Source organism: Musa acuminata, chromosome BXJ1-11 (genome assembly GCF_036884655.1).
Source record: "Musa acuminata AAA Group cultivar baxijiao chromosome BXJ1-11, Cavendish_Baxijiao_AAA, whole genome shotgun sequence".
Taxonomy (NCBI): Eukaryota; Viridiplantae; Streptophyta; class Magnoliopsida; order Zingiberales; family Musaceae; genus Musa; species Musa acuminata.
In genome coordinates this window covers 31,502,915-31,528,216 of record NC_088337.1, presented here as the reverse complement: position 1 = coordinate 31,528,216, position 25,302 = coordinate 31,502,915, and the positions used below count along the sequence as shown (strand labels likewise).

The 25,302-nt window shown below is 37.7% G+C and overlaps 2 protein-coding genes across 18 annotated transcripts; one reads left to right on the top strand and one right to left on the bottom strand.

Moving 5' to 3' along the window:
* On the top strand, window positions 1-2,069 carry LOC135597687 (UDP-glycosyltransferase 73C4-like). Its single transcript, XM_065091016.1, has one exon. It carries the CDS (start codon window positions 472-474, stop codon window positions 1,915-1,917), a length of 1,446 nt encoding a protein of 481 aa, XP_064947088.1. The 5' UTR covers window positions 1-471; the 3' UTR covers window positions 1,918-2,069.
* Window positions 2,070-2,072: 3 nt separating this feature from the next.
* LOC135597686 (protein ENHANCED DISEASE RESISTANCE 2-like) lies at window positions 2,073-23,216 on the bottom strand. 17 transcript variants are annotated; one of them, XM_065090999.1, is made up of 24 exons: window positions 22,588-23,208; window positions 22,347-22,421; window positions 21,585-21,638; window positions 20,275-20,340; window positions 19,239-19,342; window positions 18,122-18,189; window positions 17,906-18,022; window positions 17,723-17,763; window positions 17,533-17,633; window positions 17,359-17,454; window positions 14,421-14,493; window positions 14,263-14,344; window positions 13,984-14,139; window positions 11,520-11,761; window positions 11,398-11,437; window positions 11,153-11,307; window positions 10,952-11,053; window positions 7,233-7,277; window positions 6,415-6,555; window positions 6,092-6,187; window positions 5,876-5,977; window positions 3,747-4,128; window positions 2,582-3,569; window positions 2,073-2,499 (listed from the first exon to the last, which is right to left on the bottom strand). In XM_065090999.1, exons 1-22 carry the CDS (start codon window positions 22,723-22,725, stop codon window positions 4,015-4,017), a joined length of 2,208 nt encoding a protein of 735 aa, XP_064947071.1. In that variant the 5' UTR covers window positions 22,726-23,208; the 3' UTR covers window positions 2,073-2,499; window positions 2,582-3,569; window positions 3,747-4,014. The 17 variants fall into 17 exon arrangements, with proteins under 17 accessions (XP_064947071.1, XP_064947072.1, XP_064947073.1 ...); XM_065091000.1 differs by having other exon boundaries at window positions 2,606-3,569; XM_065091001.1 differs by having other exon boundaries at window positions 2,959-3,569.
* Window positions 23,217-25,302: the final 2,086 nt, after the last annotated feature.

Here is a 25,302-nt window from a genome sequence, read left to right as displayed (position 1 = left end):
AGTGTCGCCGGAAGCGTGTGGGGCAGGCGGTTCTGTTAAGCTTTTCTTGCAGTACGTAGAATGCATTAGCGCGTTGCAGCTTTTCCTACGCACGCCATCCCCTCCACAAACATGCCCGATCGAGCTCCATATCCTCGCCAGTCGCTGTTGCTGCCAAGTCGGTGGAGGTAGAGACCACAAAACTTGAACATGAAGGAGTTGACTTCGAAGTCGTCTTCGCGAGGGAAGAAGAATGGCATCTGAGAATGGAATCTCGGTGGTCCAAATGCCCGAAGCATCACCGCCGGCTTGTAAGACGAAACGCTTCTGCGAGCGCAATCCAATTCAGCTCCTTCCTCCTCCTGTAAAGATCGTAGCAGCACTTCGCTTGCCATTCGATCTCTCTCTATATATACGTATCTCAAATCCTCTGCTTCAGATTCAATCGTCGACCCTGACCAGCTACATATAGCTAAAGTAAGACGGTCATCCATGGACGAGATCTTGGTGGTGCCGTTCCCGCACGCGGGGCACATCTTCCCGGCCACCCAACTCAGCGCTCACCTGGCCCGCCGCAATTACAAGGTCGCCCTCCTCCTCCCCTCCTCCTCCTCCGCCTCCTCTCCTCCCCACCCTCTCATCCGAATCGTTGACTTCTCCCTTCCCCCCACTAACCGCATCCAGCCCCAGCTCCTGGAGGACACCCTCCACGACCTCCTCGCCGGAATCTTCCAGCATTTCGGCTTAGAACACCACCACGACGCCTCCTTTCCTTCCTCTCTTCCTCGTAAACCTCCCCTCTGCGTCATCGTCGACGACATGATCAGCGGCCTCATCGACACCTGCGTCCAGCACCGGGTCCCGGTCGTCAGCTTCTTCACTTCCGGCGCCTGCGCGGCCGCTCTCGACCACGCAACCTGGGAACTCTCACCGGAGGACTTCGCCTCCGCTCCCCTCTCCACCGCCGTCACCATCCCGGATCTGCCCGCCGAGATGGCCCTTACTACCTCCGACATCAGCAGCCGGCACCAGCCCTTCGGCGGGCCCGGCAGCGTCGGTGGGCCCCGACGACGGAGGGGGATAGCTGGGGCGGACGGTGCGGTCGCGCTGCTTGTCAACACGTGCGACGAGCTGGAGCGTCCGTTCCTGGATTACGTCGCCAAGAAGGCGGGGAAGCCAACGTGGGGCGTGGGCCCGCTGCTGCCGGACCAGTTCTGGGCGGCGGCCGGACCGGTGCGAGATGGCGAGGTCCGATCGGGACACGAGTTCGGCGTCGACGAGAAGGAGCTGGTGGAGTGGTTGGACGCGAAGCCGCCGAGGTCGGTGATCTACGTCTCGTTCGGGTCACTGGTGAGCCCCGCGGACGACGAGCTTTCCCAGCTCGCGGCCGCTCTGGACGAGTCGAACCGACCCTTCCTCTGGGTCATGCAGACCAAGTCGAGGAAGTTTGACCCGGCGGGGCAACCGATAGAGGCCACCGGCGACGGTGGTAACGGCTTCTTTTCCGCAGAGGCGGTGGCGAGGCGAACCGAGGGGAGGGGGCGGGGGATGGTGATCCGGGGGTGGGCGCCGCAGCTGCTGATCCTGGGCCACCCGTCGGTAGGGGGTTTCGTGAGCCATTGCGGGTGGAACTCTACGGTGGAGGCGCTGGTGTGTGGGGTGCCGATGTTAACGTGGCCGGTGCGAGGGGATCAGCACCACAACGCTAAGCTGGTGGTGCGCCGCCTGGGGACCGGATGCGCGATCCGCGACTCCGAGAACTGCAGCTCAGCGGCGGCTTTGACGAAGGAAGACGTGGTGGCGGGGATCGAGAGGGTGATGGTCGACGATGGCATCAGAAAGTGCGCGGCTTCGGTGCGGGCCGTCTTCGCCGGCGGGTTTCCTGAGAGCTCCACCTCTTCCTTGGATGACTTTTTGGCGTCACTCTCGTTAGAGTAGCTGTACTAATTCAGCTTCCTTAGAGCAAATCCCTCACTATCCTTTCCCCATCTCATCATACCTTCAGAGGGCGAGAGGAGGGGAAGTGTGTCGCGTAGAGATGTCAAAATATCGTTGTGCCTATCGATTGAATGCAAGTCACTTTCTTCTCACAGTTCAGTGCAAAACGGATGGTTCATCTGGATTTTGTAGTGTAGAAATTGGTGAGGCCGAACAACATTAGGCTATATTTTGGTACATGTATTGACGTTGTCAGGGAGGGACGCAACCAATACATAAGAGTGCCATCCATATTACGGAGAAAACAACAGACGATAATGATAGGGGCGAAAATGGTAACGTGACGCGTCACGATGTCAGTCACGCCAGGTGGACGCACCGCCCGAGGAAGCAAGCACTAATGCCGACTTGATGTGCGCCAACATCACCAGCTCTCAGCCAACAACTTCAGCATTTGACTCCGTGTGCTCGATCGAGGCAAAGGAGCACGTCGATCGAGGCGTGCCCATACCCTGCGGTAGTACGGTTCTCCACGCAACCCCAGTGGCAATGTCAGACGCCACGAGAGGTACTGTCCTGCCCCTGCAAACAGCCACATCAGGTAACATCAAATTCATCTACAAATACCCCAGAGTTCTAAACGAAAGGAGAGAGCAACTTCTACTTCTCCACTCAAAACCCCCTCCACCTCCACTGACTGGATCGTCGGAGGGGTCGGGCCGAGCTTCCGACCCGACTTTTGTGCAGGTACGAAGACGACGACGAGCTCCCGCTAGGCCACCGAACGAGGGAACACCTCCCGGAGGAGCCGACGACCCCGCACGCTCCCGACCTAGACGTTCGTCGAAGCCCGACTCAGAAAGATCCCCTCGTCGACCGGGTCCGAACCAAGCCGCGTTGGCCCCGAGACCATGGCTTAAAGTTGTTTCCCGCAACAGATAATATGGCGGATGGGTTAATCGATTCAGAGCAATTACAATAGCAACACACTGAAGTAATCGGACGAGGACGAAGAGCCAGATCAGGAGGTCCATGACCAACCAGGTATTGGCTTGCGACGAGATGAAGGCGAGCACAAGGCTGGAGTAGGCCACGGCGAAGGGCCAGCGAACGAGGCGGGAGGAGACGGCCACCCCGGTGAGCAGGGCGAGCGTCATGAGCATGGAGTTGCCGAACCCCATCCAGCTTGCCGTCATGAAAACCCAGTACCTGTTGCGGTGCTTGTCGCGCAGGATGGAGTCGCCGGCCACGTGCCCGTTGCTGTCATCTTGGTAGTACCCGCCTGGGAGATTGGTTCCCAACTGATAGGTGAGCTCGGTTATGAGCGTCGCCACCACCAACAGTGTTGCTGTCGTTGTGATCCCAGCCATGGTCCTGCTGCGGCTGCGGCTGCGGCTGCGGCCGCGGCTGTGGCGCTCTCTTCTTGGTTCTTTTGCTGGTGTGGCGCGGCGTTGCCCATCTGACCTATCTCAACGTTGATGGGAATCTGCGTCTGCCCAGACATCGGAGATGAAGATGAAGATGATGATGATGATTCTGATTCTTCCATGATTAATATAGTTGGATGCTCATCTAATATGGATTGGTAGGCGACGGCCGTAGCGCAACATCGACCTGATGACTTGACTTGGAACCTTCGAAGTACCGTCGACCTGATGTCAAAGAAGATGTAAAAGAAAACGATGACAAGTTACGGGGAAACCCCTCATAGAAAGCGCATACGGATGCTTTGAACTCGTCAAGCTTAGTGGTCCCGATGCTCTCTCTAGGCAACATCATTAGTAAATAGGAGGGACTATGAATATACTTGGAGTTGATAGTACACGAACCTGATCGCTGGGGTGATATGAACTCTTAATAGGTAGTCAATCTACACTTCCATATGCAAACCATCAATGGTTTATTATCCGTAGCCCTCCAACGCAGTAAGTCGGTGACAAAATAACGGAGTCCCTTTCGTCATCCGATAATACAAAAGGGCAAAGACTTGCAAGATCGGAGAGTTGGAAGTAAAACCAGAATGATTCACTTGTATAAGGTGGTGAAGAAACACCGCTACGCGTGGGAACAATGAATCCAATACTGTCAGCCAACAGCTTATACATTGGGATCACTCGCTTCGAGAACTGGTACTAGAGCAGATGACAGCTCCACATGGGATACACGGACAGCACCGATAAGCCGTTCCGGAAGCTCCTCATAAGTGTTTGCCTGTGAACAAAGCATCACTAATCAAAGAAGACATATGTAGAAAATCATAAAAATTTTACAGCATCAATTTGTTTTCTTTCAAGAGGAAAGGAATTAGTTCACGCTTCATTTTGTTCTGATATCAGACCTATGAATTCGGTGCTGAATTCCTTGCCAAGGTTGTCATTGCTAAAACAAGTTCAAGATGTGGTCTCAAGCTCAGAAGGACCAGCTCCAACTAGTTGGTGGATACTGACAATTAGTCATTTATGATAAGGCAACCAAGCGAGCAATCTTGCTAGGCCAGGATAATTATAAGCTTATAACTGCCTTATTGTGCTTATTTAATCAACAAGCAGGAATTTGCATTATTTCTAAGCCTAAATTTTCATAGTGAATGACAACTCAATGCAAGATGGAGAAATGAAATCATTTGTTTCATGTCCTTCCGTCAAAAAAAGGTTTTCAACAGAAAAACTTGCGATGTGAATGTGACAAATAGAAAAATAAAATTTTCACTAGAGGACAATATTAAATTTTGATTTAGATATAAGAAAAGTACACTGCAGTATACCGCTCGGTACGAGGGTATATACCGGTCCAATAAGAGATCGGTACGAGCGATACATTAATACACTCCCATGTACCAATGTGTTAATATGCTTGATACGGTTTGGTACAACTTAGTACATAACATACAAATAGTTGATCGATATATTGGTACAAATCAGCACTTTTTTTGCATGATTGTGCAACCATCGACTTTGATGGCATGCAAACAGATACATGAAAATTGAATGGAGATTACACCAAATAACCCCCGTAAGAGAGACCAAATACTTTGGCTCTGCTCACCGATGTCTGTTAATAGGACCAAATCATCCGAATATATTTGTGCAATAACATCTCTCAACTCAAGCAAACTAATAGGCAGTGATTTCAGTAAGTGCTCGAGTGCTCGCCCGAGCCCAGGCGTCGAGTGCTTCGGGCGAGTGCTCGGGTTAAACCAAGCAACCGAACCAACGTTTTAGGTCTGGTTCGATCTCCAGAGCTTTAATTGGTTCAATCGAACCAACTAAAGCACCGATATCAGCCTTCCTCTCGCAACTTCCCAATCCGCTCGCCGCTTCCGCTGCCACTGTCGCTGCTCGTCGTTCCTGCTTCTGCTGTCATTGCTTGCTGCTACCGTTACCACTGTAGCTGCTCACTACTCCCGCTGCTGCAACCACTGTCGTCGCCCGCCACTCCCGCTCCCACTGTCGTTGTCGCTACTCTTAGTCAGCAACCTCAATCTTCCTCTTACTCACTCTTCTCACTTCAATAATATACTGTTAATAGTATATTAATAGTATACTGTTAACTATATACTAGTAATAGTATTTTTATTTATTAGATTAATATAGTATTTTAATTTTAATATTATTAATTTTATTTATTTGAAATTATTGTTATTGTTTTGAATTTTGAGACTTTTGTTAATGTGATATTGTGATTTAACAAGATTTTCTTAATTTAATATCATATTTTTTATTTAAATAATTATATTTATTAATTATATTATATATTTTTATATTTTAGCGCTTCACTTTACTCGGGCGAGTGCCTAGCGCCTCGAACATTTTTGGACCTTGGCGTCTTTTGACGCATAACACTTTTTAAATCACTGTTAATAGGAGAATTCAACTTCATCTTTTCTAATAATGTCAATAACATAAAAGTATGTATGCCATTATATGATGTGGTGTATCTATTTAGGATATAGGAGTACCTGCACAAGAAAAGCCATGTCAACTACTAATGTTGTAATCACACCAAAAACAAGCCCCAAAACGCCATTAGCCACCGTAGAAGAACCAATATCGACATCAATCTGCACCAGATAATGACTGTTAGTCATCATGTACGTATTAGCTCTGATTTAGAATTCAATTTTTTCCAACACTGCAATGGACATTAGAGACAATAGTTTCCTGTGGTAACTTACTTCCAGGTAATCTGGTCCACGAATGTACGTACAGTCAACTGCTTTACCTAATAAACAGGGAGTGCTTCCAACACTCTGGCGCACAATCCAGGAGCCCTGCACAGAAATGTACTAGAACTAAAATGCATCGCCTACATGTTGCAGGGAAGCCTTACAGGCTATCTCATGTCATTTGATGAAATCCCACTTAGCGTGAGGAAACATATCCTAAAAAAACTAATAATAGAGACATTGTTGTGTACTTGTGTAATTTGACTTCATGATTCAGATTTGATCGGCTTAAGTAGGACAGAGATTAAAAGCTTCTTGAAGAAGATGACAACCTTGGGAACGGCTGGAATAAGCTTGAACCTACTATTTCGGTACTCATCATCACCATCAACAAAAAGCTGCAGTAGTGATCCAGGAACCAGTGGTTTTGACACAAAGTAGAAGACCATACTATAATGAGTCGAAGCTGGAACCTGCAAATAACATGAAATTCATTTCTCACACTACTTCAGAGTCTTCAGACACCCAGAAAAAAGAATTTGCATTAACAAAATAACCATCTGTTGCCTAAAATCTTGAATTTGCTTGGAGATGCTACACAATCTCTGATAAACTATAACCTTAGCATATATATAAATATATATATATATATATATATATATATTTATATATATATATAATGTTCAAGGATGCAGATAACAAGCAGACAAGTCTAGGACTGTCCTATTCTCCTGTCAAGCTGATTTACAACTAAAGGAACAATTTTTAGAAATGCATACGTCACATATTTAAGAATTAACTCAGGAATATATGTGTAACTGTGTATCGACTTTCATACCACATTATAGAGACCCAGAAACCAAACAATTCTAAGATGCAGATCTTTCACAGCACGTAGATCTTTTAAAAGTTCTTAAGATCATACTTTATCCTACACGAGAATGACCAATGCATTCACATCTGAATTATTGAACTATAATTTTGTAATTGATATATTTGAGATCTTAACAATTACACAAATACCATACAAGATTATATCTGAGATCACATTTGCTTTATACCACTACTCAAGTAGCAAACAAGAGTCAATTAGTATCAACAGAGGAAATATGTTAAACAATAATATATTTTGAAATGAATGGAAGCTTACTTGCACATTTATCACCAATGAGAATAGTCCCTTCTCGGAGGCAACCTACATTTCCAAAGTAAAACTAAGAACCTAACAGTGAAACCTCAATTTTATTTTTTGTGGTGCCTGATATGAGAACATATGTAAATTGTATTTCAAAGCAAATATATACAAAATGTTTAAACTATTAAACTGCATTTCAATAATAACCAGTCAGTTATTAAAGATATTCTAACAAAAAAACCTTAATTTTACAAGTATAATATTTCATGTAAAAATCATGAAGAAAGAACTTAATGCATGCGTTCAAGTTTAATATATATTGGGTCATTTCCTAATAACTTAAGCTTTTGGGAGTATCGATAACACATTCAAAATATTTATCAGGTATAAAAACAGATTGAGTTTGACTCTTGTATTTGCACCTTTATATTTCACGATGTTTAACTATAATTTGTACAATACACTTCTCTTTAATTGGCTTGTACCATGCTCTTGGGTTCAGTTTTATGTCACGCCTAATCCCATTTGTAGATAAGATGAGATGTTAGAGTTTAATATAAATCGGGTCCCTTCCTAAACTTAAAGCTTTTGGGATTACCGGTAACCCAGCTATTAAACTGCATTTCCCTAAATGCCAAACCACAGTTAGAGATAGTTAACTGATGATCCAGCAAATAAAGCCAACTGGCATTTTGCTATTGCTTTCAGCTAACTCAGGCATAACAGATTAGATGTATTGACCATTTGTAAAAATTGGCCCTCATATACATTGACACAATACGAATCATGACAAGTTTATCCTCATTACTGTGGGCAACATTAGCCTCTACATCAGGCAGTAACCTTGGCCTCAACTATATAGTGCAGTGTCAGTCATTATACGATACCAAGCAAGAAAAATGGAAGGATTTGTAGTTGGGATCAGAACTTACTGAAATATTAAAAGTGAATCAGTGAATGCTGAATTGCAGTTCATATGTACAAAAACTTTTTTCAAACTGAGTTGGACAAGTAAAATCTAAAAGAATGAAAAAGATAAAAACAGTTAGATGAGGATTGATCTTGTTTTTAGCTTATAGAAGCAGCCAACAGACAAATTCCTAGAAATTCGTATAGAATAAACTAGTTAATATTCAGACTTCCCTTACAGCATATTAGAAATATGCTTAAAAGGGTTTCAATGCGAAATTGTTAGTTTTCAGAGAAATAATAGCTTGGAAGACTGGTAAGTCTTGCTTCCCCGCTAAATAAGAAACAATAAATTTTGATCACAAAATGTTTACCACAAATCACTCCTTTGGGCTCTGATCTTACACCATGAAAAAAGAAGAATAAATTCATATTTTATGCTTTTAGGATCAAATAAGAAATGTTACACCCATCATGAAATAAGAAAATTGGAGATTCAACCTTATATATTATCCACATTGATGTGTCATATAAAAAAAAACTAAATGTCACAATCCAGGGGATTCAATCTCATTGGAACCAGTCTGTACTGACCAGTATTTACCAGTCCTATTGGGCACCGAGACACTGACCATCCCATTTCAGATAGTCTGGTCCCTTTTTCTTCAAACAGCATGTTTTTTATCCGAATATTTTTTTTAGGCCCTCATGACTATAATGGCTCATAACTTGCAGGTCTGTCTCCCTCTCTATGTTGTCACCCATCTGCCATCACCTGTTGCTTGCCACACACCTCATATTTGGTTCTTCTCATCCTCTCCTCCTCTTCTCCCTTTTTCCTTTCCTCCCTCTCCCCCTCCCCACCTCCGCGCACCACCACCGCCCCCTGGCGCCCACTCTCCTACCCTAGCAGAAGGATGCCATAGTATGCCAGCATACCATGCTGGTAGACTGGATCCATATCAAAATATTTATTGCTATAATCAATGTAACTAGAAACAGTAAGCACTGCATAAAATTATAAGAAGTTAAGAAGTAGACAACAACAATCAACTGCTATCACATGGCTCAGCATCAGGCCTGCTCCCATCTGCCTGAGCATGGCCAAGGCTTATTTGGCCCTAGATTAAACTTTTTTGTCACTAAAAAAACCCAAATATGGATCAATTATGACAGTAGCTCGGGACAACTTGGAACAACCATTAAACAAATGGATTGAATAGAATTCAATAAAAAAGAGAAGCATACAGTATGTCAAGAGTTCTGTCTCCTAAGCTGGTTCAGGGAAGTCAAGAAGGTCTCTTTGATTTTGGGAGTGAACAGCTTAATCCTATTGTGGTTGGATCTCCAAAAATCCCTTCTTAGCAAACTTCTAAACAAAATTGGGAAAGTAGAGAGCTAAATAAGCCTCTACAACCTCTAGTAGTAATATAATAGACTTTTCATTTTTCTATTAATATTTGCCATTTATTTGTGGTAGCTAGATTAGTCAGTCAAAAGAGTTCTAATAGCATATTTATTATTCTAGTCCCAATGCAAGAATAGATAGGTTAGAGGAGCAATTTTACTATTAAAATTGAAGGAGTTCCAGTGTTTCTTTTAGCGGGTTTTAGTGAGGTGACAAGATAAAATTTGTTCCCACAGCCCCTTGATAAGAGGCTGTGAGCCCAAGGGGCTCATGTATGAATGATTTCCCTATTTTCCTTAGTGTAAAATTATTTAATTATTAGTTTAATTACTAAAATTAATAGCTGGGAGGCCTTTTCTCAAATTGAAGGCATGTTTGTAAAAGCCACATCTGACACCAACCTTCTTTCCCCTCACATGCTTTACTTTGGTATTCCATGTGCAAAGACATCTCTAAGGATTTAAACAACAAAACTCTGATCTTAATTAGCCTCAGAAGAGTGTTCCATCTACTAGAATTTCATATAAATTTGGATATGAAAAGTATTCTAACACCAAATGTACATTCCTGGAAAATCTACAAGTTGTTTTTCTAAATACAATTCAATATGGCTCAAAAATAGATAGTGTGTACTGGAGTTCTAGCTACTGAATTCTTAGAACTAGAAAATTCTTCTATCTACCTGATAGAAGATGACATTCCACAAGTCCATAATTAGATACATTAAACATTAAGGACTTCCATATTAGCTTCATTATATGCTGCTCTCTTTTAGCTGCAAGAACTGATATTGAGCTAACGCAAAATCCAGAAACTCTAAAGAAGTTTTGATATCATTACTGTCCAAGTACGTGTAATATCAACCAGCTAGTCGGATCCACTGCAGAGAGATCATGGATAAAAATTATACAGAACATGGGTAGCTTTCTAAAAAAAAAATCAGGTAGTTGCTTTGGAGCAGTCGCCTTTGAGGATAAGTAATCATCGTTAGTTAAAATTTGAATCTATGAGATTGTTCTTAAATAGAATACTTCCTCTTTTGTCATAATATGAAAAATGCAATTGTTCCAAACAAATTGCAGGCCCTTATCAGCCATTAGAGTTATAATATTTCCTCAAGAACACTCTAACTGCTCATTTCAAGATTTCAGAATGACTGGATGATCACCGTTGTATTGGTTAACTTCAGAAATTTCAATAAGAAATTTTTATAATTGAACAAATAATATTTAAAGAGAAACTTAGACAAATAGTCAGTATCGAGCTACTGAACCTCAATGCCATTCATAAAACTTTTATAACAAACAAAACTAAAATGCAGATTAAATAAATAGCAATTTAGTAATCTTCAGTCTCCCAACAGGAGCAAAAAAATAATGAAATATTAAGCTTATAATGCTGCAGAAGAGATGCTTACTTGGACTGCACAACCTTTTCGCCTAGCAACATGGTCGATTCGCTTGACATCCTTGAACCAATCAACAGCTACAAGCTCCATTAGATGCTTTCCTGCAGGAATCTGCAATCCACAGAGTAGAAATTTTAATAGCAAGATCTAAAGTATCATTTAATGAGATCCAAAACCAACTATACACAATATAGAAAAGCATAATGAGACCTTGGTCTTGTCATATATGAATTGTTTACTTCGAACTCTGAAATTGTTCCCATCAGATATTCTCCAACAATTACGGCTTTTGTCAAGGTCATCACGCCGTAAGTTGCCAGAAAATCCTGATAAATCAATTGAAGCTGAAGGTTCCTCACCCAAAACTAAAGGAATTCAGAATACAACTATTAGGAACCAGCACAACTTTAATCTCAATTACGAAATTATGAAATGGGTAAACATAATATACAAACCAGCCTTATTAATCTCATTTTCAAGTTTGATTGGATAAACCTGCAGACATTGTAACACTGTCATCAATACAAATAAGGAAAAAATATTAACACAAAGTCACTAATAGTAGCAGCCTTCCAACCTCTTGTTCAGGTTCTGGAATTTTATAATCTTCATCATCATCAGAGTCTTCATCCAACATTACATGATGTCTGCTAGCACCATGCATTTGATACTGTGAAGAATTCGGCTGAACAGAATTTTCCTGTGTTTTCCTTTTCCTATCCTTCTTAATAGGAGCTGTTTCTGCAGTCATATTGACCATCAATGGCATCTTTGAGACATCATAATTTTCATCTGTTTGGGAGAACCATTCACGGAGCCCTGCCATAAGAAAAGGTGTAAGCACTCATCAGAACATTAGAAGACACCGATAGCTATAATAGTTAGTAAGCAGTAACTTTGATCAACTAACTCAAGTGGTTATCTATTAAAAATTAAAACATTAGAAGATAAAGAGAACAATGCACATATGCAGCAAATATATCTTTTTCTAGCCGGCAAAAGTATATCACAAAAAGGTCTTCTTTGTTCGCTAATTATCAAGGCAGCATATGTTGCAGAAGAAATATATGATACCATGGGCAATGTGATCATATGTTGAAGCAAGAAATTTACTTGAGTTATGACATCCTATGCACTGCTGAAGCAACTGAAACAAACTAGAATTCGCTGCTACCCTGGGAGTTACAATGTCTAGCGGACAATTAAGACCTGATGTCTAATCATTGTTACAATATTTCAGGAGAGAAAGTAACATCCATATCAGCATCATTTATTTGGTAACATTTCTATTAATTGAAGTTCAAGTCTTATGGGCTCTTTTAGACGGTGACTATGAAGAAAATACAATGTAAACTTCAGATATAAAGTTAAAAAATTCAAGGATACTACACAAGGACAATACTCTTAAATGCATTACTTGGAAAAGAATTAGGAAAATACTAGAATATTAATGTCATCACCCGATCTGATAGGATAAGGGTTGTTGAGTGTGAACCAATGATCCAAAATGCTTAAGTCCAAATTAATAGTGGTACAGCCCATCAAACGTCTACACGTCAATCTAACTTTTAACCAACTTTCAATGCGGACTAAACCAAGGTGTAACAATTCAACTAGCCAAAAGTGATAGACAATGGTAGTGTTCAACTAGGAAATCGTTCTGCAGTAACAAGAATATTAGTACAATTACAAGGACATTCTATTGGCATAAGTACATGCCTTGCATAAATCTTTTTTGCATTAGGATTTTGACTTGTTCTTAGTGAGATATCTGTTCTTCTGAGTCATCCTCTCATTGTACCTAAGTGACTCTTCGGATTTGAAATCTTTTGTTAGTAAGGATAACCATCTAAATAGTTTCGTTCACATTTAAACTTTGAATATAAACTTCATGGATTGAATACCATGTTATATTAAGTATATGAAATAAGATTTTGAAATCAGCAAAAAAATTGTGAGATCCTAATTATGCTAAATGAAAATACCCAGTGACACATATATGATTATCTCTTAAATCACAGTTTTAGTTGAAATCAGACCATGAGCTAATTAAATGTTCTCATTCACCATTTAAAGTATTTATATTTTACGCCATATGAATATAACTATTTCAAGGGGAGGGTGGAACAAGAGTACAACTTTTAGTTCAAAAGTTATGAAACCTAAATTTACTCATTTTCCAAATTTATCATTCTACTTTTCTGTTTCTTATAGTAGACTTACACTTCCCTCTTGCCACCGATCCACCTGTCTCAGTTTTTTCAGTTGGCGAACACCCACTAAAAAATGATAATATCATATTCTCTCCCTTTCCTATCAAATTGATTTTTATGAACAACATACATCAAATAAAACCATAACTCTACCTTCACGTACCTACATTCATCACATAATGCATGCTTAGATTGCTTTTACTTATTTAAGATTTCAGTTGGCCATTTCAGGGAAATACCTTTTCATGTAACCAGCAGCATATTTTATGATCAGAACTTAATTAGTAAATATATGCTCATTGTTTCTGACTTTCTATAGTCTATTTTATACTGAACAACACAATAACAAGCCATACTGTCATGACAATGCAATTATCTGTTATAAACATATTGACTATTCTTGTTTTACCATCCCTAGATGAGATAATTTAGAAAAAAAAAATCAGGTACCTGACTATTTCAGGCTTAGGACAACTTTTTATTCCAATATATATAAACACAGAGTTTGCAGAAATAATCCAACTATACCAAAACTAGGAATCAGTTGTATCAAACCAGAATGAGCATAACTTGTTGAACAATACATTCTATTAGAATAAAAAAATTTCTTCTACTTATCCCCTAACTGAACAGGAAAAAATTCTCGGGCAAAGTAATTATGAACCACAATGCATGCTAAGCAACTAAACAGCATTAATAATCAAAAGTAAAGTTGTTTTAAAAGAAAAGCGAAAAGAAAAATATAAATCAAGTCAAAACATGTATCAATAAAGACCTGCTATGAAATAGAGAACCAATTAAATTATTATAGTTAGAGAGGATCAGTACCAGCAACACTGTTCAACATCTGAATCAAACAATGTTGCTGAAATGATGGGAAATAACCAACGCCCCATCCTTTCAGATCAATTTGCATAAGATATTGTACTTGTGTCCGCAGTCTTCCATTGCGAGTTTTTAGGGGGGAAATTTTGAAACCCCCACCTTGAGAAAGAAAATAATTAATTACATTTTCAAATAACTGAAAATATTTACAATACAATAGACAAGTGCATATACAAATAAATAACAAATGTTTTTAAAGGAACAAAGCACGTGGAAATATACTCTCAACATGGGCTCTAACGAATCCTGGCTGTGGACTACAATTTACATGCTCCCTTGATCGGAATAAAACAACTGCAAGAACCTACAATCAATTTTTGGGATTCCTAACAATGGCAAACATCAAGGCATGTTACGAACGAAAAACAAATGAGACTAACATTCTCACCATAACTTCCATCATCATTACGTCTCCAATAACGCACATAACATAGATCACGAGGCCACACAAACCTGCCAAATAAATTCATGGCAGAATCATAGGCATAAATTCTTCTAACAAGTATATTTGCAAACAGTTCAAGATTCATTGCAAAGCTAAATACACAATATCTTATGAAAGTGGTGTGTTGAATGATTATGAGCTTCACAAGTTAGCAAAAATATATAAGGTTGCAACACAAGACTAATAGATATATAATTATGTAGTGCAAAAATTTAAATCTCGATCTGGTACCAATTTTAGTAATTTACTAGACAGATATGATATTGGTACCCCGGGTGGTATACTGATCCATATTGCACACTATCACTCAAAAAATTTAATAAAATATTATAAAATACTGACTGGTATGGGATCTTATAATCCGATATCAGTCCTTTGTCGGACCAGTTAGTACCAATCATCATACAACATAACCTAGATTACAGCAGTACCAGCAACTAATTACTTATGTACCAAGTACCAACCATTATTTGAAACTATGATATAGTGTACAGATTACATTTGTTGATAAATCCTAGATTATAGCAGTACTAGCAACTAATTTCTTTTTTTTTTTTTGTCTACGTGCCATACCAAATCTTTTGATAGCACTAGCTCAAAATAGTGACTTGTTAGAGATCGAAAACTTACCAACAAACGTATCCAATATCCTGCACTGATGGTAGCGTCAGATTCAGCCCTATCAAATAGGACATCTTACTTTTTGACATACTATAGCAACAGGTGATGGAATTTGGGGCCGAAAATGGTGATCAAGAAGCCTAATGGTTGCTTCCCTTCACTCACGTGGAGATTGGCGATAGCCTTCTAGAGATTGTTAGCATGTCTCATGAATCCACTTGAACTGAAAAATTATGTTTGTTTCAACTTGAGGTATCTAAATTAGGCCTCATGAGCTGCTTCTTGCAATCCACTCATAACTCAAAAAAATATTCCCCTTCACAATAACTTCCATGTAAACTATGTTAGGATATGCCTCTCCTAATAAGGCTTCATTCCTTGGAGCAAAAGTACCTCCAATGGACTTAAATGACAAACAGTTTAATTTTTGTTCTGGGAATTTCAAGCGTTGTTCTATACTAAATCATTAGAAATAAGGTTTCCTATTTTATAATTTCATCGCCTCGCAATTCATCCAATTCCTAATGGTTGCTTCCCTTCACTCACATGGAGATTGACGATAGCCTTCTAGAGATTGTTAGCATGTCTCATGAATCCACTTGAACTGAAAAATTATGTTTGTTTCAACTTGAGGTATCTAAATTAGGCCTCATGAGCTGCTTCTTGCAATCCACTCATAACTCAAAAAAATATTCCCCTTCACAATAACTTCCATGTAAACTATGTTAGGATATGCCTCTCCTAATAAAGGCTTCATTCCTTGGAGAAAAAGTACCTCCAATGGACTTAAATGACAAACAGTTTAATTTTTGTTCTGGGAATTTCAAGCGTTGTTCTATACTAAATCATTAGAAATAAGGTTTCCTATTTTATAATTTCATCGCCTCGCAATTCATCCAATTCCTAATGGTCGCTTCCCTTCACTCACATGGAGATTGACGATAGCCTTCTAGAGATTGTTAGCATGTCTCATGAATCCACTTGAACTGAAAAATTATGTTTGTTTCAACTTGAGGTATCTAAATTAGGCCTCATGAGCTGCTTCTTGCAATCCACTCATAACTCAAAAAAATATTCCCCTTCACAATGACTTCCATGTAAACTATGTTAGGATATGCCTCTCCTAATAAGGCTTCATTCCTTGGAGCAAAAGAACCTCCAATGGACTTAAATGACAAACAGTTTAATTTTTGTTCTGGGAATTTCAAGCGTTGTTATATACTAAATCATTAGAAATAAGGTTTCCTATTTTATAATTTTATCACCTCGCAATTCATCCAATTCCAGAAAGAAAAAAAATGGAATTATTTAAATTCAGATTCTGATGTCAGACAACTTACCTTAACTATACCATATTCGTGATAGGAGTCATGGACAACAAATAGAGTATAAGATAATTTTGCTTCCTAATACATCAGCTGAGATGGATGAAAACCAGCCCAAAAATTACTGAAAACAAGAAGTCTAATCCTACTAGTGCATGAAGAGACTGGGTCAATCCTGTCCTACCAACTTTATTATGAGCAGGTTGGAAGCTTCTTTCTCCTATATTATTCCAACTAGAATTGAACTAAAAATATCTTTTCTGAATTGGACAGCTTGTCTTTCCTTTTCCTACTCCAGCTAGGAGTTCTGTTAGAGATGCTTTATCCATTTCCAAGCTGGGTTGAGAATTTTTCAAGCTATTTTGGGTCAATCTGAAGAATATCTTTATCTGAATTTTCCTATAATTCTCACTTAATGAAATCATCTATTCTTATATAAGGAGCATAATAACATTAAGTATATCATTACTTGGGTCTTCTCATAATATAAATTTTAACAAAAAAATTCTGTCATCAGATCTTTGAATGTATTTTTTCCTCTCTTACGCTAAGAAGTGTCCTTCGGTTAACTAGTCTAATAGAACAGAAGATAAGTACCTATAACTATAATCTAATCTAGAAACATAAACTTATGCGGGCTACACATTAATATATGGGCATATTTAATCTAGTAAAGAAAAAAATACATGTTTACAAAAGCTATGCTATCAAAATTCACAAATGACGTAGCTAGGCACTACATCTGCATATTGTCTCTCTGAAAGAAGAAGTTAAGGTATTAGTAATTTCACTTCAAGATTAAACAAGAAGACAATTTAATTGCAGAACCCCAGTGATCACGCATGTTTCTGGAGCTGGCAAAAGAACAAGGTATGCAGCAGCTATAGCAATTTAAGTCCTCTTCGATGCGCTTAAAAAAAAAATTACACTGGAAACCAGTCCAGCTGCAGCCTATGGTAGAGTATTGCAGTATGTCCATCCACCTCCTCAACTAAACTACCATACTGAAAGCTGCAATCCCACCTGCAAAAGCAACAGAGGGAAACAGAATAAATCAGATATGTTTAACATACAAATGACTATCTTTAAGTATAAGCTCACTCAAATCGCATTCCATCCATTCTCATCACAAGCTGGAATATAGATTCACATGTTGCTTCCATGATGCCAACAGCCTTCATTGCTTTACTACAACTCCTTGGCTGTGTTGGAAAATGATTTACATTAATGAAAAGGCTAATGAATTAATTATATCATGAACATTTAGTGTAAACATGTATTACTCACGTACAAGATAATCTACTTCTACAAGCTCCTCAAAGATTCGAAGCCCTGAAATCAACACAAATCATTAAAACAAAAGCAGACAGTAGTTCTTATAATTCTTCAGGCTACAATTTGCTGTAAAATGCAGAAAACAAATAAGATATTAGGAACATGGAAAGATAGAAAAAGAATCAGAGAAATATTTCACCATTTTGGCATCTTACAAGACGCCAATGTTTCCTAGAAAAGACTTTATCAGAGTTGTTCTCACTTAACAAGCCTGAATCAACATCACAGGTCCAATCAGGTACAGAATCAGGAAAACCTACAAAACAGAAAGTGATGGTCACACTGTACTCTATATGCCACCAAAAAACACAACATATGTTGAAAATTCATAAATCTAATCAATGTTAACCCTTACCATTTCCTATGGTTATTCTCCGTGATAAAGTAGGACGGCTCTCTTCTTCTTCTTCTTCAGGACTACACCTACAAGAAATATTAGGAAACTAAAAGATTTTGACATGGCATATATAAATTTCATTACATCTTTTTCATAAAATCAATGCAAGGTAATCAACACTGAGATGAGATTGTGACTAGCAAGAAAGAAGACATTCTACCATACTATATATAAAATAACAACAATCTGTATGAGTACCAAGACATGTAGAAAAAGGTTAAGATATACACTCACAATATCCAAAAGTTAAGAACAGGAATAGGTTCCTTATAATTATCAAGCATCCTTATAGTTCAGTTCTCATTGAAACTTCATTCCATATCTGCTTATGAACAAACAGTAGAGTTTTCAGCAACAATTCAGCATCATTAAATTACTACATTTTTTAACATCCATTTATGTCTTAAAATTCTTTTTGTGGCCAACAATTAAGAGGCATGAATGCATAACAAATGGATAATATGTATCTTTGCACAGAAATCTTGGCAAATTGGTATCTAGCACATACTAATAATAACATCTGATAGATTTTCATGTCTGCAAATATTAATAGATATGTCATATCTCACACCTATCAATGTTCATCTCAAAGCAAGTATCCTTTCAACTTCCGTATGAGATCAGATTAAGGATACATATACAAGCACACATGCAGAATGTTATCCTAACAGTCCAATTTATGTAAGAGACTATAAGTAAAATTTGCATTTTTTGTTGTCAAATATCAATACTCTAATAAACTTAGTATAGAAGGTATATATTATATTGTCTGCAGAATGGTAGGCTTAAATTCTAAATCACACCAGATTCAGTATCTAAGATAAATAGACAAAAGCATGTTTTCCACTAAACTCTCATCAAATATCACAGAAAAAACATGAGAATATATGATAAAAGAAAGAAACATCAAGGCAAATCTGCATCAAGGCATATGACATCTAAAGTATCATTTTACCAAAGACAAAAGAAAAAACATAAATTAATGGTAGATCAAGTGATAATGCTTCCACTATGTCATGTATTCTTAAAACAACATCAATAAATAATTGTAAAAACATATTACATCATTACTTACTGACTTTCCCGATCAGAGGAGGAAGCATTTCTTCCATCATCCGCCATAGGTCCATATGGAATTGAAGCATATACCTTGTTTCCATTAGCTGTTATGAAATCTTGCTGCTTGTAGGAAGAGATGAACAATTGAGTAATCCAAAATAATTATATATGTGTAAATGAATCAATATAAAGTGTCATTTACCTTAAAGACCAGTTCAACAACCTCTTTATATAACTCTATACAAAAAATTATTCATCAACCAAATGATCCAAATGAGATTCCAATTTGAATGGCATTCCAATGGTCTAAACCAAAACAAAGGTCCCATATCTAGTTAATTTTGCATGCCAGGTGGGGAATAAACACATTAGTCTAATTTATCAATACCCAGACCCCTTATTCCATTGCAATAAACAAAGTTGTCTAGGACTCTAGAATACACATGCTTCCAATCCATGTTGATTAAACATGATTTAATAGGGTGCATAATGCAGTCACTAATTCAATTTACTTATAATACTTTGAAAGTTTGCATAGCTAATTGCTCGTGTTTTCAATAACTTTTTATGCTGATTTTTTTCATGTAAAAAAGTTCCTGTTACACCTTAATCTAACATTTAAAGAAAGCAAAAGCATTCCTTGTGTTCTATTTCTACATGTTTCTTTATCAGCAGTGTTCATCCACATTGATAATGAGGTAAAACTAATGTTTAAAAACTAGCCAATAATTCTAGGGTAGTTTTGTACATAAGATCCTCTAAATGCCAAAAAAGGAACCACATGTTTGTTATATTATAATCAAAAGATATACCCTAGAGTTTTGTTTGTAGAAAATAAATGCTTTAAAGAGGCTTCAAGATCTCAAAATCTTCTAAGTGTTTCCTTTTATTGGAACAAAATGAGTCTAACTTATAACTATGCTATTATTAATAATTTTTAATTTTTATTGTAACAACCTGCACTAGTGAAGTAGTCTTAAATATAGAAAACATTATATGTTCACTAGATAGCAAGAAGATGATATATAACTAATGAAATTGTTACTTAATACCTGATCAATAACAAGTTCAATTTTCTCCTTCCAGATCAGAGCCTCCTGAATGTTAAATGCTGCCATCTGGTTCAAAAAGAAAACCAGTATTAAGAATAATAATATGCAGCACAAGCACACACAAAAAGATGTAAAATATGGGTCACATGCCTATAATGAAGAAAATTATATAATATAGGTGACAGATTTAACACCTATTAATGGGAAATTTTACAAAGGATCTGTTTAGAACACCCCAGTTGACAACAGAATAAATGAATACACAACTCTTCCAGCAACCAGCAGGGGTGAAGCAAAAATACATCAAGGAGGGCCAAGAACATTTATAGTGGCTTGCAAACGAAAATAAAAAGATCTTTAAGTTGCAATTGGTGACAATTTTACAAAGCAACTGTCTACAACACTTCGGTTTGAAGGAATATATATATATATATATATATATATGTATGTATATATATAATATATGTATATATACATATATACATACATATATATATATGTATGTATATATACATACATATATATATGTATATATACATACATATATATATATATATATACATACATATATATATATACACATGAGACTTCCAGTAACTGGCAGGGATGAAGTGTCGAAGCGAGATCTTTACATCAAGGAGGGCCAAGAATGTTTATTGTGGTTTGCAAAAGGAAATAAAAGGATCCAAGCTATCTATTAGATTGAGCTAATTTAAATAAATAAACTATTTAAAATGAAATATATAAAATTAATTTATATGTTCTATTTAATTTACTAATTAAGCATATGCATAAATTATCAGTATTTATCAGGAAAGTGTATTTCATTTTTGACATTCAGATAAATCAAAAGGAGGCCTATTTGAAGCATTGTTATACAATTTATCTTATGGATCAGCACTACGAACAAGTCTCTTTGCTTGGTATCAGAGTATGATTGCTCCTTGCAATCAAAGTGACCAAGTCTCGACTCTCGAGTCAGGGAAACTACTTCTTTATTGTACATTGATGCTCCCAGACCTTGTATTGGCAGAGCCTTATGCAGTTGACTGCCCTTTTAATCAGAACAATACCCTCCCTAGACAAATCCAATGACTCTAATCACAACCTTTGAATTTATGAAAAATGTGGCACTGCTTACAGTCATGTTAGTTTTCTATAGCTAAATAACAATTTCTATTAAAGCAATACAATTCTTAAGCAAAATGGAAATATATTTCAGCCTTGTTGATAATCACACAAATAGAAGGTCCAAAGTGGATAAAAGTGGCTCTACTTTGTGAAGTTAAGCAACTTAAGTCAGCACAAACCATAATCTGATGATACTTCTCTTTCTTGTTGTAAACACATAAAACATACACCATCTGCACGTTAAAATAAGAAAATCAACACATGTCATTATAAAGGAGAAGAACAACAAATTCTATCAGATCTAAAAATCGAAGAGAAATTAAATAACAAATTAATCAACACATTTTATCGATACAAAACATAAATGACAAAAGTATAAGAATCAAAGGTATGTGCCGAAGCAAGACAAATTTGAATTTTCTACAATAAAGAATCATCTTTAGTAAGACTAAGACATATTTATTGGTTCCATACATGTCACTTACTTGCATCAAAAATATTAGAACATAAGAAGCAACTCTAACTGTTAATAAACGGTGGAAAATTATTGAAACCCAACAAAAAATAATGATATTATATATTGAATTATTATGGTTAAAAGTTTATACTGCTGGTACACCAAAACTGCCTTAAGTTAGCATGTATAAGGAAGTTATTCAGACAAGGTTTTGGAGATCTAAGACTTCAAGTACATGAGTATATGTTATATCTAAGATATTGAAAAAAAGAATGTCAAATTCATAAACATAATCTTTGGTATTATCAGGACAATGTTCTGTCCACAAAACGTGGTCATAGAACAGTGCATACACGAAGCTGTTAAAATCATAGCATTCATGAAATTAACTGGCATTAAGCCAGAACTCTAAATTGAATGAGAGGTATGTTAAGTGTTCCTTCAGAAATCAGGCTTTCTCCACTTAAAGAAGAAGAAGGCTTACATGTCCGTGGTGCATTTTAAGCCCCCTATCCTCCACTCTGCAGTTTCCATCTATGAGAAGTGTCTTGATCGGAAGCTGAATAATGGTAAACACGCTGAGACAGTTCAGTATTTCAATTAAGAAAATATTAAGGCACAACGGATAAACAAAAAGAACTCCTAATCCAACTGAGTCCAGACGAAATAAGAGAAAACATCAATACAAGAATTAGGAAAAAGAAACCAAAGGAGTGATGCGGTACCATGATATCCTGAGGTTTCCTCTTGTAGTACGCGAGCATTCTGGTCTCGAGAACGAAGTACCGCATATGGATGAACGAGCGCCCGATCTTCCTCCTCCCGAAACGGACCATCCATCCCTCATAAACCACCTTCGACATATTCCCACTCCTTCCCAGACGCCTAACCTCGATACTATTCCGACAAATCCCACACTCTACGGCGTCATAATCGGAACGATCAATCAAATATCAAAGGGAGCGAGTACGGCAAGCAGAGTTGGCCCTAGCCCACCGACAACCCAAGGTTCCTCAAGCTGAAGCCAAAAACCCCGCGATTAACACAGATCTTAACTCGTTCTCCAACCCCGAGTACAACAACACGACCGGATCTCCAGGAAAAGAGAATACCCACGCAACGGCTACGTGGATCGAAGGGATCGATCGGCTCGGCCGAGGCAAACTCCGACGATGAGATCGCGAGATCCTTTTCAGGAAGAAGGAAAGCGATGAGAGACTGAAAGGAACGGAGAGGAGGGACTTGGTTGGCTTTAGATGTAGACAAAGGAGGGCGCGGCGCAGAACAAAGCATTAGCGAACACAAAAACGGCCTTCTATTTCCGGTGTCTGGAAGAATGAAGAAATAGGAGGCACAAAATTCTTAAAAAGAACCGGGAACAGAAAATAGAATTTTAATTTCGAGAAAAGAGAAATAGGGACAATATCGACGACATGTGGGCATCAGCCAAGCTGTTTGATGGCAATATCAGCGACGGCAGACCTACCACTTACACGTCAGCCAGATTCGAATCATCGTTTACCTGATCCCGGATTCGCCGTCTCGTCTAGAGGCACACGAAACGGGTACGAGTCTTCTTCTTGGATCGTCAACCGGGCGGGCTCGGTCGGAGGGGAGTGTAATAGAAGCTTCGAGCGCGTCGGACCTCGAAACCGCTCCACGTCAGCACTCTTTTGCACTTCCCTTGGGATATTGTTTCCTTTTATTCCTTTTTCATGGTTTATATCGTTAGTACAGTAAGAATTATTCTTTTCGGAAAATATTTTTGGGACAAGGGAAGATGGACCCATTGCCATGTCGTCCTGTTTCTTGATAAGTCAACTTAATGCTAATATCTTGTCACCAACTTTTAACGAGCATAGTTCTTTAGTAGTAATTTTTAGCAATTAAAACTAAGTACTACAGTTTTTCAAACTTTTATAAAGTTCGTAAACACTTTATCATATTATAAGACGTCGGCTTTTAAAAAATTATTACCTACATAGGTGCATTTACTTTCTAATCAGATTCAATTCTGTTCTACTCTGATGAATATTTTTTTCGAACGGGACCGGCGTTGACAGCATCGGAATCAGTCGATCAGGGGCAACTGTTGGAAAAATATGATAAGGAAGATGATGAAAATACTATGCAAATAAATAATAATACTATAGAAAATATTTAGGCTTGAAACGTGTATAAATATTTTTCTAAAAATGATATTTGTCTCATCTTCTCAATAAGATTATTATGGGTTTGATGTAAATGATTTCAATGGATATGACAAGTATTATCTTATTAAGTAAACAATAAAGAATCTTCAAAGAAAAATTAAAGAATATCTAATTTAATTACTTGGAGAATAAAGAAGAAGAGTATGAAAGAGATGTATTCATAATTTATCCTCAAATACCTATTTATAGATATTTTCTCACAAGATATAACATTTGAAAAATAACTACCAAAATAACTATAAAAGAAACCATCTTTTCAAATAATTATTTTAAAAATATTTTTTTAATTTGAATAATTTATAACAATTCTCGTTCAAATTTAAAAAAAATTTCAAGTGATTAAATAGTATTTATGAATAAAATAATATATCTTTCGATTTGAATATTATCTTAGTGTAAGCATCACAAAGTAAAGCTGAAATCCCAAATAACATAAAAGCTTTGAATTTGTTATTCCTAATGACAACACCAGTGATACCACATACATAAATACAATATCCTTGTATTCCTCATAAAATCTCGCTTAGTCCTAATATGGCCTTGTGCTCATCCAAGTTCATAATTTTTTACGAGAGAAAACTCCAACTCTCAATCGAAGCGGTATCACTTCTAAGTTTATATAGGTGAAGTTCTTATAGTATCTTTGTCACTCTTTGAGATACTTGTCATAACTTAACTGAACTTCATTAATAGTATAATTAACTCAACCCTCATTCAGTGACAACCAGTACTTTAACATCTTTAAATGGGACTCGTAAAATTTTTCGAAGTACTCAACCACTCCACATATCAATGACTTGTTCTTACCCTTTGAACTCTTTATTACTCATTTCATAATTTTGAGTAGAATTGCTATCATCGGTGGATCTTTTATTCAAGAAGTTTTAGCTCCATCCATTTTGATGTTGATCTTACAACTTCTCTTATAAGAGGTTTAGTGAATGAATCAATCAAATTCTCACTTGTTTTCACAAATGTGAGTGAAATAATCTCACTCTTGATCAATTTCATCACATAATCATGTCTAAAACTTATATGTCTTGACTTTCCATTATATATTTCACTATACACACGAGCTAAAGTGGCTTGCCTATTACAAAGTATAGAAATTGAATTCACACTCTTAGAAGTCAATGGAATTTCTAATAGAAAGTCCTTAAACCATTCAGCCTTCTTTCCTGTATTTGCTAGAGCAACAAATTCTGATTCCATAGTTGAGTGAGTTAT

Bases quoted from the DNA above. Each gene is read 5' to 3' on its own strand.
- LOC135597687 (XM_065091016.1), top strand. From the start codon at position 472: ATGGACGAGATCTTGGTGGTGCCGTTCCCGCACGCGGGGCACATCTTC.
- LOC135597686 (XM_065090997.1), bottom strand. From the start codon at position 22,725: ATGTCGAAGGTGGTTTATGAGGGATGGATGGTCCGTTTCGGGAGGAGG. The intron at 19,343-20,274 runs GTATTAAGTAAC...TCCTACAAGCAG, and splicing joins TTGAACTTGTTATTGATCAG to CAAGATTTCATAACAGCTAA. The intron at 14,494-17,358 runs GTAATTTTTTTT...TTTATTTGGCAG, and splicing joins CAGCTGGACTGGTTTCCAGT to GTTTGTGTGGCCTCGTGATC.